A 13241-nucleotide genomic window follows, 5' to 3' on the forward strand; every position below is an offset into this window, starting at 1 on the left:
GTACTCAGTATAACAATTATATATGTACACTCAAAGTTAGTCGCTGCTAAAATCTTAACCTTGCATTTCGGGAAAATCTGACAAATGGCTCTTAGACTCAAATAAGTAACACAGATAGAAAGTACTCAGTATAACAATTATATATGTACACTCAAAGTTAGTCGCTGCTAAAATCTTAACCTTGCATTTCGGGAAAATCTGACAAATGGCTCTTAGACTCAAATAAGTAACACAGATAGAAAGTACTCAGTATAACAATTATATATGTACACTCAAAGTTAGTCGCTGCTAAAATCTTAACCTTGCATTTCGGGAAAATCTGACAAATGGCTCCTAGACTTGTTTTGATAATTAATTCTTCAATTATATTATAATTTATAACAAATTTCCTCAAACTATCTGTATGTCATTCAATTCCCGGCCACTACATTCAATGATGGACCATTTCCTTCAAATTTTGAAATACCTTATTCAATTTGTTGTATGGAGCCCGTGATATTCAACACTATGGAGCTCCTCCAGTTTGGTATCCAAGAAGAGATAAAAGCTAGCATGGGCTACTCTCAAAAATGCAGGAAAGAATACTCCACGATCGAATACAAATGTAAGTATCCACAATGTCAAGCTAAATTCAAAGTCCGGATAATAGATCAAGATAAATATGAACTACTAATCCACTCTGACTCTCATGATCATTCTGCACCTCCGAAATCAACAAAAACAATATCCTCATTATTTGTCAGAAATTATCTTAAACATTACTTTGAAAACAATATGAATCATGCTACAGCTCAACTTAAGTGTTTCCAAGACTTAAATATTTCATATACAGACGAAGAGTTACTTTCAATATTTGCACAAGGTCCAGATGCATTACGTAAATTTGCTCAAAGAGCTGAAATTGTTTCCAAACGCTTTAGTTCGGATGAAAAAGTTTCTTTAGCTATCTTTGTCGAATCTGTTCAAGAAAGTTGTCCAGAAGATTTAATTGAATTTATCTCTGAGCCGGGAAAACTAGTTTTTTTATATGCACCTTTCGAAGCGAAGGCCCTTGGTCACCAAATTTCTACGTTTCACATCGATTCAACGTATAAACTTCTAAGGGCTAACATTCCATTATATGCACTCACAGGAAAAACAGAACATACTATTGTTTTTCCTTTTTTGTATTTCTTTATTTCTCCTGACACAAGCGAAAATATTCAATATTGTGTTTGTCGTTATTTTCAATATATTAATAGAGAACCCGAGATGATAAGTATGGACTGCGCCCCACAAATAGCCGAGGCAATTGAGCGAGGTATTCCAAACTGTCATATTCTTTGGTGTGGCGTGCATGTCCTTCGCGCCATATTAAGAAAAGCGGATAAGTTTAAATCACGAGACAATTTTGAAGAATTTTATAATCTAATGAAATTATTAGTATTCGATACTAAAGAAGAATCTCCCGAGGAAGAACAGAACCAAGAAGAAGAAAATCCTAGAGAGGAACCAGCTCAATCTCACTTACTTCAAGCAGAAGAAATTGAAGAAGAGGAACAATATGAAGAAGAATTCATCGAAAATGAATTTCAACCTTCTCAAATCTTTTTACCACGAGAATCTTCTGATGATCCAAACGATTCTGAATTTATTCCAGAAGAAGAAACGTTTGAAACAAGTGAAGAAGTTCCAGAGCACCTCACTCAAGAAGAAGCTGCAGACCTAGATGCAGTTTATGATCGAATTCTTGAAATTCTTTCCACTGAACCGAAAACCCAAAAGTACTTCGATAGGCAATGGAGGCATCATTTAGATCGTTGGAATAAGCGCTATTGCAACGGAGGTGACGCGACTAATAACGTCAGTGAGTCACATTTCAAAGTTCTCAAGCATTCTTATTTCCCAGAGAGAAGGAATATTCGATTAGACGATTTTGTTGTTGAATTATACACAACGGTTGTTCCAGCATTATTGATTAAATTTAAAGTTCAATTAATCAATAGTGATAAAGTTGTTCGTATATTACGAAAAGCTAATGACTATGAACAAATATTGGAAAACAAAAAAGTCGAATGTTTGAAAATGCTTGAAGCAATATATTCAAGTTTGCAACAAGGATCAATAGATTCAAATCTTGTTTATTGTACTTTAAAGGTACTTTTAAAAAAGAAACAATTAATGTAAAAGATTCAAATAATTTTTTATTATTATTTTATTAATTTTTTAAAATAAGGTTAATAAAAAGTGACACTGGATAGTTTGTCCCACACTCGGTTGTTAAAAATATCAAAAATTAGCGTTTTGAAGACACCATGGTGTAGAAATAAATGCGCCAATAGATTGAAGAAGAAGAATTGTTTTTCTCTTAAGGATACCCTTACATTGCGTAGTTAGAAAGAGAATATGATATTGTCATGATTGCTAAAGTTTTAGGCTCCAGAAATGAATATACATCAAACTGAAACAATTGATAAATTGAATGAACTTTTGAGAGGTTCTCAAATAAAAAAAATTATCTAATTTTTTACAATATTACTATTATTTTATCCACATATGTATATATAGTAATTTGAGAAAACTTTTAGGAAAAAATAAGTTTAATAAAAATCTGAATTTTACTTGTTGTGGGATTGTTATTAATTGACACTCCAGACATATTACTAATAGTTATGCGTATGCAATTAAAGTATTTCTGATGGACAAAATGTGAGATTTATATCAGATAATTCATTTCTACTATTAAGTTATTCATTTATGAGTTTGCACTTATTCGCACTAAATAAATAACTATTAAAAATTGTTTTAATTAATTGACACCATATAATAGAGTGAATTTTGTGGGCGCGTAAAGGGTTGGCGTCCTAAGGCGTCCTGATGTAAACTATTCAATTTTTGAGAAGTTTACACCATAATTGAATAGTTTATGGCGTCCTGAGAGGAGATTTCAATGGGTATGGCGTCCTAAAAAAATAGAAGAAAATGATTTTTTCTCGATTTTTCTAGAAATTGAATTTTTTAAAAAAGAAAAAAATCAAAACGTATACATTCAAGAAAGACTATAAATGAAGATTTTTCTATTTTTTTTCATTCTAAAACATCTTTTTTTGGATAATTTTTTTTAAATAAATATGTAAGAAAGATTGAAGAAAAAGTAAATTTACTTTCAGAAAATTCGTTTTACATGATGTAAGACCCATAACAACTATAAATATTCAATTATTTAAAATAAAAAAAGAAAAACAGATTAAATGTATCTCACATCAAAATCCATTGACCTAAGGATGTTAAGTTTCTGTTTTTAAAAGTTGATATTTTTTTTTTAATTTTAAGAAAATTAATAGCATGTTATTAGACAATAGGAGTGTAATGATATTGACTAAACAGAAATGAGAGAATAGAGATATAATTTTGATAAGCAATATTGCAAACAAATTCTGAAGTAAAATCGCGATCAATAATTGAAAATTACGATCATGTACTGAAAAATGACGATCGAATTGAATGAATAGAATTATTAAATTGCGATGATTTTCCAAAAGTTACAGAAGTAATCACAGGTTTAATCTCAGCTTCAAATATTAATGCTATTATGCGAATTTGCCAAAAAATTTTGGATAAAATTACATTTTATAGGTAAAAAAGGGGGTTGGCGTCCTAAGGCGTCCTAGTGTAAATTTCTCAAAATTGTGATATTTACATCACATTTTTGAGAGGTTTATGGGCGTCCTAAGGGAAAATTGAATAGCTAGGGCGTCCCGAATTTTCATTCTAAGATTTAAATATATTATATACTTAAGTATACTACAAGAAATATAAAAATTAAATTTTTATTATGTTAACTTATAAGAAATTTTTTTGAATTATCGTTGATTTATTGTAATCTTTCCAGGCTATACTTTTGAAATCAACTTTACCTGTCATACGCATTAATGTAGTAGATGTCCAGGTGTAGCTATTATATCCCAGCAACATTGGTATTTTATCATTGTAAGATATCAAAATGAAGCGTTTTTTCAGATATAATTTTTCGTAAATTTTTCAAAAATAAGATGGTAAAAAAGCCTCGACTTGCTCGAAAAATAACAATTTTTTTTACTTGTAAAAATAACCTTTTTACAGCATGGGCAGCTATTCAATCACTATTTCTTTTTCTAAAAGTATATTTTTCAAAAAAAATTAAGATCAAATTCGACAATTTCTTGATGAAAGCAAAAATATTACACATACTTCTAGATGCATGGGATAAAATATGCAATTATTCAATCAATTCGCATGATTTGAAAAAAAAAATCTAAATTTGATAAAAATGTAGAAATTTTTTATTTTGAACTTGAAATTCGATTTTTTTGATCCAATTTGTGAATTTTTTTTTGATCGGAATTTCAATTAATTTGTTGATCAAAAATGACCTCACAATGTTTGATCATAAGTGAAGTCATCTTCATGGGTATTTAGAAATTCCAAGAGAAATTGCTTATTTCTCGCAGATGTAATATCTGAGAAAATCGAATTTAAATATTCATAGAAACCCAAATCATTCTCCGGTTCGAATAATTCATCTGTTGCTTTTTCTGTTTTTTCTATGAATTTTAATAATTTGATTAATAAATCTTCATCAGGAAGAATTATTGCTGCATTTGTGATAAAATTCCATATTGAGGTAATATGGCAATAATTACATTTATAAAATGTAATTTTATCCAAAATTTTTTGGCAAATTTTTATTTCCATTTATTGTTAAATGATTTTTAGCATACACCTTTCTTTGTTCATCTTCTAAATACAATTTATTTTTTCTTAGATATAATTCTATTCATTCAATTCGATCGTCATTTTTCAGTACATGATCGTAATTTTCAATTATTGATCGCGATTTTACTTCAGAATTTGTTTGCAATATTGCTTATCAAAATTATATCTCTATTCTCTCATTTCTGTTTAGTCAATATCATTACACTCCTATTGTCTAATAACATGCTATTAATTTTCTTAAAATTAAAAAAAAAATATCAACTTTTAAAAACAGAAACTTAACATCCTTAGGTCAATGGATTTTGATGTGAATACATTTAATCTGTTTTTCTTTTTTTATTTTAAATAATTGAATATTTATAGTTGTTATGGGTCTTACATCATGTAAAACGAATTTTCTGAAAGTAAATTTACTTTTTCTTCAATCTTTCTTACATATTTATTTAAAAAAAATTATCCAAAAAAAGATGTTTTAGAATGAAAAAAAATAGAAAAATCTTCATTTATAGTCTTTCTTGAATGTATACGTTTTGATTTTTTTCTTTTTTAAAAAATTCAATTTCTAGAAAAATCGAGAAAAAATCATTTTCTTCTATTTTTTTAGGACGCCATACCCATTGAAATCTCCTCTCAGGACGCCATAAACTATTCAATTATGGTGTAAACTTCTCAAAAATTGAATAGTTTACATCAGGACGCCTTAGGACGCCAACCCTTTACGCGCCCCATTTTATAAATGTAATTATTGCCATATTACCTCAATATGGAATTTTATCACAAATGCAGCAATAATTCTTCCTGATGAAGATTTATTAATCAAATTATTAAAATTCATAGAAAAAACAGAAAAAGCAACAGATGAATTATTCGAACCGGAGAATGATTTGGGTTTCTATGAATATTTAAATTCGATTTTCTCAGATATTACATCTGCGAGAAATAAGCAATTTCTCTTGGAATTTCTAAATACCCATGAAGATGACTTCACTTATGATCAAACATTGTGAGGTCATTTTTGATCAACAAATTAATTGAAATTCCGATCAAAAAAAAATTCACAAATTGGATCAAAAAAATCGAATTTCAAGTTCAAAATAAAAAATTTCTACATTTTTATCAAATTTAGATTTTTTTTTTCAAATCATGCGAATTGATTGAATAATTGCATATTTTATCCCATGCATCTAGAAGTATGTGTAATATTTTTGCTTTCATCAAGAAATTGTCGAATTTGATCTTTTTTTTTTTTGAAAAATATACTTTTAGAAAAAGAAATAGTGATTGAATAGCTGCCCATGCTGTAAAAGGTTATTTTTACAAGTAAAAAAAATTGTTATTTTCGAGCAAGTCGAGGCTTTTTTACCATCTTATTTTTGAAAAATTACGAAAAATTATATCTGAAAAACGCTTCATTTTGATATCTTAACAAATGATACCAATGTTGCTGGGATATAATAGCTACACCTGGACATCTACTACATTAATGCGTATGACAGTAAAGTTGATTTCAAAAGTATAGCCTGGAAAGATTACAATAAATCAACGATAATTCAAAAAAATTTCTTATAAGTTAACATAATAAAAATTTAATTTTTATATTTCTTGTAGTATATACTTAAGTATATAATATATTTAAATCTTAGAATGAAAATTCGGGACGCCCTAGCTATTCAATTTTCCCTTAGGACGCCCATAAACCTCTCAAAAATGTGATGTAAATATCACAATTTTGAGAAATTACACTAGGACGCCTTAGGACGCCAACCCCCTTTTTTCCAATTTTGTTTCAAACAACAATAGATGATAGATATAAACCAAGAAACTTGCTATTAATATCTCTACTTGCTATTTCAATGTAAGTATGATATTTTCTAAATGTTTCGTTCAGATAACTTAGATATATTAGTCAAAATTTGAAATTTTAATAGCACATATATTAAAAATAATATTATTCATAAAAGATTAATGAAATAGTAAAAAAAAATCAATCAAATTATAAAAATAAACATATGGTTTTTATGGTTGTCTCATAATAGCATTTCATGAGAAAAAATATAATACTATTTATTTTGCATAGTTCAATTTTTTTAAATAATGCAAGATATCCCGCCATTAGTTTTCATGAAAAATCCAAAAATCAGCATACACTTGAGAACATAGCAGCTCTACATGTTTTCGCTATTTATTTTCCAATAATATGAGGGGTTCACGGGATAAAGCTTCATTAAGCATAATTGATTACAATATCATCATATATATACCGAACATATAACAAATGGGATATTTGTATACTAAAATAAAAAAGGAGCAAATTATATAATTTTTGTCATGCTACTTATAGGTTCAAAAATCTTATAATATAAAAATATTTTCAAATACAAAGAAAATATGTGTTTATTTCAAATTTGAAAATTAGATATCTTGTGGGGTCCACTTTCCTCCTCTGTAATCACCTGTAGGGTTATCCTTAGGAAATCTTTTTGCATTTCTTGCCTTGTTGATCTCTTTTCTTGTTTCTGGTGTAGCTTTCTTTTGATTTCTGGATTTATTTTTCTCATATTCAAGTTTTTGGAGTTCGCGGATTGAAGGAGATATTTGGTAATTATTGACACGATTGTATATTTCTTGTTTGCATTTCTCTCCTTCGTTTTTTTGTAAAATTGTAACAGCCGTACGCATTTCAAACGATTTTGCGTTGTTTCCTTTGGGACACTGAGTAAGCATTGAGTGATGTATCGATTCATTTTGTTGTGTTTGAGCATTAGGATCAATTTCTGGAATCAACTTTGCGGCATCATCTGTAAAACGTTGAAATTGCTTCGCTAAATCAGGTTTTGTAAGTGGCTGAAACACAGGATATTCTTTGTCTTTTTCGTGAAGGCAATTTTCATGCCTTCCGATAAAATGATTTAATGTATTCTTCCATAGGAAAATTTTTTTCGTTGTTTCAATTGGAAGCATGATAATAAAAGTGAACCACTTAATAACTTTCGAATATATCTGATGAAATACTTTTTCTTGGTGTTTTAATGGTCTTCCACGTTTCTTCGGCTCTTCTGCTTTAGATTTGATTGGGAATGCTGGCTGTGATTCACTTTCTTTCTGTTGATTAACAGTTTCTTTTCCTGCTGCTTCTTTATATCCACCATTTTCAAGCTTTTCGAAAGCTCTGCCAACTGCACGTACACAATGACGAGGATCAAGTGTAATTTTAGCATTCGGAGCATATTGCTGGATGATGGCTTTCGTTTTATTGTCATTGTCATGAACCACTGTGGAAACATTTGTAAAGTCAAAATTTGACATCATCCTCTTTGTACATTCTGTTTCCATCATGTTGGATGGGCCTTCAAAGTCTCCTCCAGAGCTCTTTTTTATAACAGTTGTTTCACCAACAACTTTTCCACGGTTGTCCATCATTAAACTTTGGCACGCTGTAGCATTTCTGCCAACATTATAATGCGAATCAGTGCTTAAAAATGTATCTTTCTTCATTGTTTGTTGAGCATTTTTAATAGATTGCTCTTTATATTCTAGTATTACCTTACCTATTTCTTTTTGATGACGGTAAAACTCTTTTTCACTCGGCACTTTAATATTGTTATCTTGAAATAAATTCCTTGCTCGAGTATAAGAGTCACCATTAACAATTACAGAAGCAGTCCAGTGTTTTGGATCGACTTCCTTTGGCGCATTCTTTTCTTGGGAGTTTTTTCTTGCTTCAATTGATTTTTCGTTAGCTTCACGACTTTGTTGTTTGCGTCTGCTTGGTGGAGGCATATTACGTAAATGGTCGGCAAAAAATGTAATAAACGTAGTGAATAATTAAAAAGATTGCTTTATATAACAAATATAATCATTTTTTCCTTAGAAATCCCATTATTTGCATAACAATATTTAAAAATATTTTTTTGATATAGTTTACAGTCACATCAATATGAACTATATTAAACTATCAGAAACTTATGTATGTTATTAGTAAAGTTGAAATTTTTATCATATTTACACATTAAATTTAATTTTCATGCATATTTAAGTTTTTTTCAACACAATCTTGTATTGTTAGTACCGACAATATGAAAGAAAGTTATACTGTATTTAATTTTAGCAATAAACAAAAAAATCTAAATTATATCTTTAGATACTAGGATTGATTTAATGACTAAGAACGTTTTTATCAATAATACCATGATTCATAACATATAGACATAACCTAAATATACCAAAGCATTTCTACTTGGAACTAGCGCATCGCCAAAATAATGGGTCAATATTCATTTGACGTAATGCTGATCGAGAGAAGTCTTTATATATAAGCCTTATCACAATGCCACGAATGCACCCAGCTGCAGGCGTGTCTTGTTTAACATTCATTCCTATATATGATGGAACATTAATCAATAATCATGGAAGTATCACTTTTCAAATAACATCATTGTTAAATGAAAGAAAATTGTATGCAAAATTACATTTTGGTAATGGTGAGACGCAATATGTTGAAGTATATATCATTATTATTTAATATACAAACAAACTCTAGTACAAAATTGTATTAATTCAACTTTCATGTCTAATATAAAAACTTTTTTTAAAAAAAAGAGATATAATCGTGTATAATATGAGAAAAATGAATATCAATACAAAATAAAATATCAATTAGCTATTGCTGATGACATATCATGAATATTGATCATTTGATTTGATTAATTTTGATAAATATTAGGCTTTTTGCTAGTTACATATTACAATAAGGCTTTTAAATGGATATTTATTGATATGAGCTTATTTCAAAATGACAGTCTTTGATTTATCCACTAATAAGATTTGATGTCACAAAAATCTAGATTTTGGGGCATAAAAACCTAACACCAAATCATAACTTCTGTGCATATACTAAATTGAGTACAGAAATATGTTAATTTTCAGTATTTTGAGAAGAATTCTTATTATCCTTCAAAAAGTCAGTATTTCTGCTGTAATTTTCTACAACATTGTAGTTATTGCACTTTGTCTATGGATTTGTATATATGTTATATATAAATTATATATCTAAACTGCCCATAAGTGCAATTTTTATATAAATTGTTTATTTCTTTAACAATTTCATATGAAATATGCTTTTTTAAGCGTATCAAAGCTGTGTTCTTAATGTGCATGGATATATCAAGAAAAATGTCGAAAAAAAATGTGAATTCACAAATTCACTGAATTTTCACCGTTTTTTGAATTTTGCTACAGCACTAATATTAAATAATACTAAAATCTTCTGTCTTTGTAAAAGAATAAATTCTGACAAAAAGTGCTCGTTTAAATTTAATGATCATCTGTATGACTAAGTGGTAAAAAGTGTTTATGACCAAAAAAGGGTTACATGCTTAGTCTATTTTTCTGACAGGATACTCTAGATTTACATGATCTCTATTTCATATCTCCGTTTTTAGATTCTTCGACAGATTTTATGATAGAAAACCAAGATTAACAAATTTCCGGCATGTTAATGAAGAAATCTGCAGCTACCCTCAATATTATTTCAATAATCAGTATCGTTTCTCTTACAATTTATTTTTTTCTCAATAATTTAACAAGAAATAACAATACACACTTGGTTTTACGTATAAAAGCTAAGTGTCGAACTTAATCAACTTTACTTACTTAGCAAATGAATATTTTTGTGGTTGCGAGTTCTGAATGCTGAAGTTTTAGATTTCTCTATAAATGATATCATTGCACTTACAATGTTGTTCCAGCCTATCGCATAAATCATAGAAAATAAAAAAAAATAATATAAAGAAAATTCATGTCATGAAGTTCAAAAAATACCGTGTAACATTAAAATTTGTTATGCATAATACATTTTAGCTATTATTGATTTTTTTTAATTTTCGAGAAATTGAATGGTGAGTCCGATAGAGAAATTTTTAAAAATCCTAGTGCCTCATAGAAGTAATTTCCCTCGTCTCCCATACTTCCAAATGTATGCATATGACATAAACTTTTATGCATTACACAAGTGGCCAATAATATCTATAGAGTAAAAAATTAGAAATTTAATTTTTTTATATGATAGTTATATTTCAGATTTGCGAGCGTAACTTTTTTCTCCATGGCATACTTGTTTTAAGAGCAAATGATCAAAATCGTCCTTCAATTATTGAAGGAGCTGATATCTTTTGAAAATTGAATTGAAAGGGTATTCAATTTTCAAATTTCCTCTCAATTTTGGAAACATATCAACTCTATGAATTAACAATTATGTGCCTTCACAGTTTATCAGTCATATAAGGTGCTTATAAAGAAAAAAGTTACGCTCGCAAAATATGTTTTTATATAGATTTCACATAAAATAATTATGTAATTTCTAAAAAGAATATTTTTGTTCTTGAATATTAAAGTGTATTGTAGTTTAAAAAGTTTTAAATATGTTGCTAAAATTTCAGGTTTATAGCTCATGTCTAGCATGACTTCTTCGTATGCGCAAAAAATCTGACACGTAAGGGTATCCTTAATGAACTTTAATCTTTTTGATATAAGAATATTAAAAACATTAATATAATTTCGATTTCGGAAATTAAATTTCCAAATTTTTTGTCGATTTCGGAAATAACAGGATCCCGCATCCAACACGCAACAACAAAACACAAAACACACTTTTTGGTTCTTTCATCGTTTTAATCGTAATTTATGTAATACATGATTTGGATAAATTTTACAAAAATAGAACCTATATTATATTCTTTTCAAAGACTCTTGCAAATCATCAAAAATAATTGTATTTTAAAAAACGATCAAATTATCCTTTCATTATTTTAAACTTAAATTAGTTTTTATGATTGACTAAAGCAATCATATTTATTCACCATTAAATAAACAAAAAAATAATATTTGAGAGTTATTTCAAAAAAAAAACACATTGAATTTATTAATTTGTCTCAATTTCAGTATTATAAATTTTTATAATTTCAATATTTTGAAATACACTTTTTAATATTTCAATATTTATGATATTTCAATGTATTAAGTGGTCTCAAATTGAGCTTCTCAAATATAAGTTGGCCTATTCAAATAATAAAATTAAATAATATTTAAAATAATAAATAAAAGTGATTGAGGTCATAGCAAAACGGCTGTTTCAGTCATTAATTCTTAAAAATAAAAAGGGTAAAAACTAAATAAAATGGGTAAAATTCAATAGTGTCTGTGCTATCGTTCAATTTGAAGGTGTCTTTTGAAACCGCAAGACACATTGAATTTTTGAATAGTGTATTATGGTTTGACAGACACCAATGAAAAAAATAAAATGATATTTATTTTAAATATATAAGATCCTTATATAAAATATAAATATTTTATCGTTTTATTTTCTTGTTTTAGAAATGTTTTTTATTGAAAAATCAATAAAACTAACTCCAAAATAAAATTTTTGATTTAAAGACACTATGATGACACCAGGCAAATCTTCCAAGACACCTATCGTCGGGAATCTAACAACCCTATTTTTACATATATCATGGTTACTTTATATTTAAAGTTTATTTTGTTAATAAGAACTCAATGGGCAATGTTTTAATTTGAGCAAAAACATCGTTTGGGAGAGAAATTGAGTACTTTCTGGCACAATAAATTTTTTTCGTTTACAGAGTCTCTCATGACAGAAGATCAAAGTAGAGAAAACGCTCCTAATAGTATTGAAACTGAAGGAACACTATTTAGATGTTTAAGTTACAAATATTTATCTAATACTTTCACGACTGATTCATGTATTCTTTATCATTTATCTTTACCAACAATTGACAAAAACAATATTGCTTGTTTCGACATTGTTTATGCGCTTTTTAGCAATGATTCTGGTATGAGATTGTTACCATATGCTCAACAATTAACATCAGATTTTATTCAAAAAAATTATAAACCTGAATTGGCTAGTATTAGTATTATAGATCTTAATGGTAAGGTTGTTGATACAATAATGATAGAGAATACCATAATTATAGCTTGCCAACCTATCTTCAGAGCTCCCAGTTCTAAGCCTGTTAGAGTGAAGTTTTATTTAAGAGGTTCTGTAAATTCATCTTGAAAATTATAAATCAATGTTCCAAATAAAAATCATATTTAGCGTTTCTATAGAAGGAATAACAAGTGAGAATGAATAATTTTTTCACCATAGATAGTTTGTCTACTGAATGCTAACAAATACGAATAAAACTTATATATAAATTAATAAAAATTTTACTTTTAATCTTTTTATTCAAGTATTTTACTAATACTGATCATTCTTTATCAATCCTTAGTACTGTTCTTTTTAGAACAAATGATAATGCGGATGATACTTGTGATTTTATAAGATTCACCTTTAATTCATCACTTTATGAGAGATATAAACCAATCACATTACTAATTCTGCTTAGTTGAGCAACTTCAAAATCTAAAAAAATTTAAAAAATTTAAAAATGAAAATCAAAAATGCATTTTTTCTATAGAAAATATCGATTTCAAAAAAATTTTAGAAA

General features: G+C 28.0%; 3 protein-coding genes and 1 pseudogene across 4 annotated transcripts, besides 5 other annotated features; 2 read left to right on the top strand and 2 right to left on the bottom strand.

The window, feature by feature from the left end:
• Window positions 1–2254: part of a mobile genetic element that runs on past the window's edge.
• On the top strand, window positions 508–1235 carry TVAGG3_0283860 (MULE transposase domain-containing protein; the record flags this gene model as incomplete). The annotated part of the gene is made up of 1 exon (XM_051228926.1): window positions 508–1235. A coding segment is annotated over one exon (728 nt), but the record flags the coding sequence as incomplete, so codon positions are not given.
• On the top strand, window positions 1544–2166 carry TVAGG3_0283870 (annotated as a pseudogene). The gene has a single exon. A coding segment is annotated over exon 1 (623 nt).
• Window positions 2255–2821: 567 nt separating the features above from the next.
• Window positions 2822–3614: a mobile genetic element.
• Window positions 3615–5460: a mobile genetic element.
• Window positions 5461–6509: a mobile genetic element.
• A 2-nt stretch (window positions 6510–6511) lies between these two features.
• Window positions 6512–11236: a mobile genetic element.
• On the bottom strand, window positions 7147–8229 carry TVAGG3_0283920 (IS204/IS1001/IS1096/IS116 transposases DDE domain-containing protein; the record flags this gene model as incomplete). The annotated part of the gene is made up of 1 exon (XM_001323662.1): window positions 7147–8229. The coding sequence occupies one exon, from the start codon at window positions 8227–8229 to the stop codon at window positions 7147–7149; it is 1083 nt and encodes a 360-aa protein (XP_001323697.1).
• Window positions 8293–8514, bottom strand: TVAGG3_0283930 (uncharacterized protein; the record flags this gene model as incomplete). Its single annotated transcript, XM_001323661.2, has 1 exon — window positions 8293–8514. A coding segment is annotated over one exon (222 nt), but the record flags the coding sequence as incomplete, so codon positions are not given.
• Window positions 11237–13241: the final 2005 nt, after the last annotated feature.

Source organism: Trichomonas vaginalis, chromosome V, assembly GCF_026262505.1.
Source record: "Trichomonas vaginalis G3 chromosome V, whole genome shotgun sequence".
Taxonomy (NCBI): Eukaryota; Parabasalia; order Trichomonadida; family Trichomonadidae; genus Trichomonas; species Trichomonas vaginalis.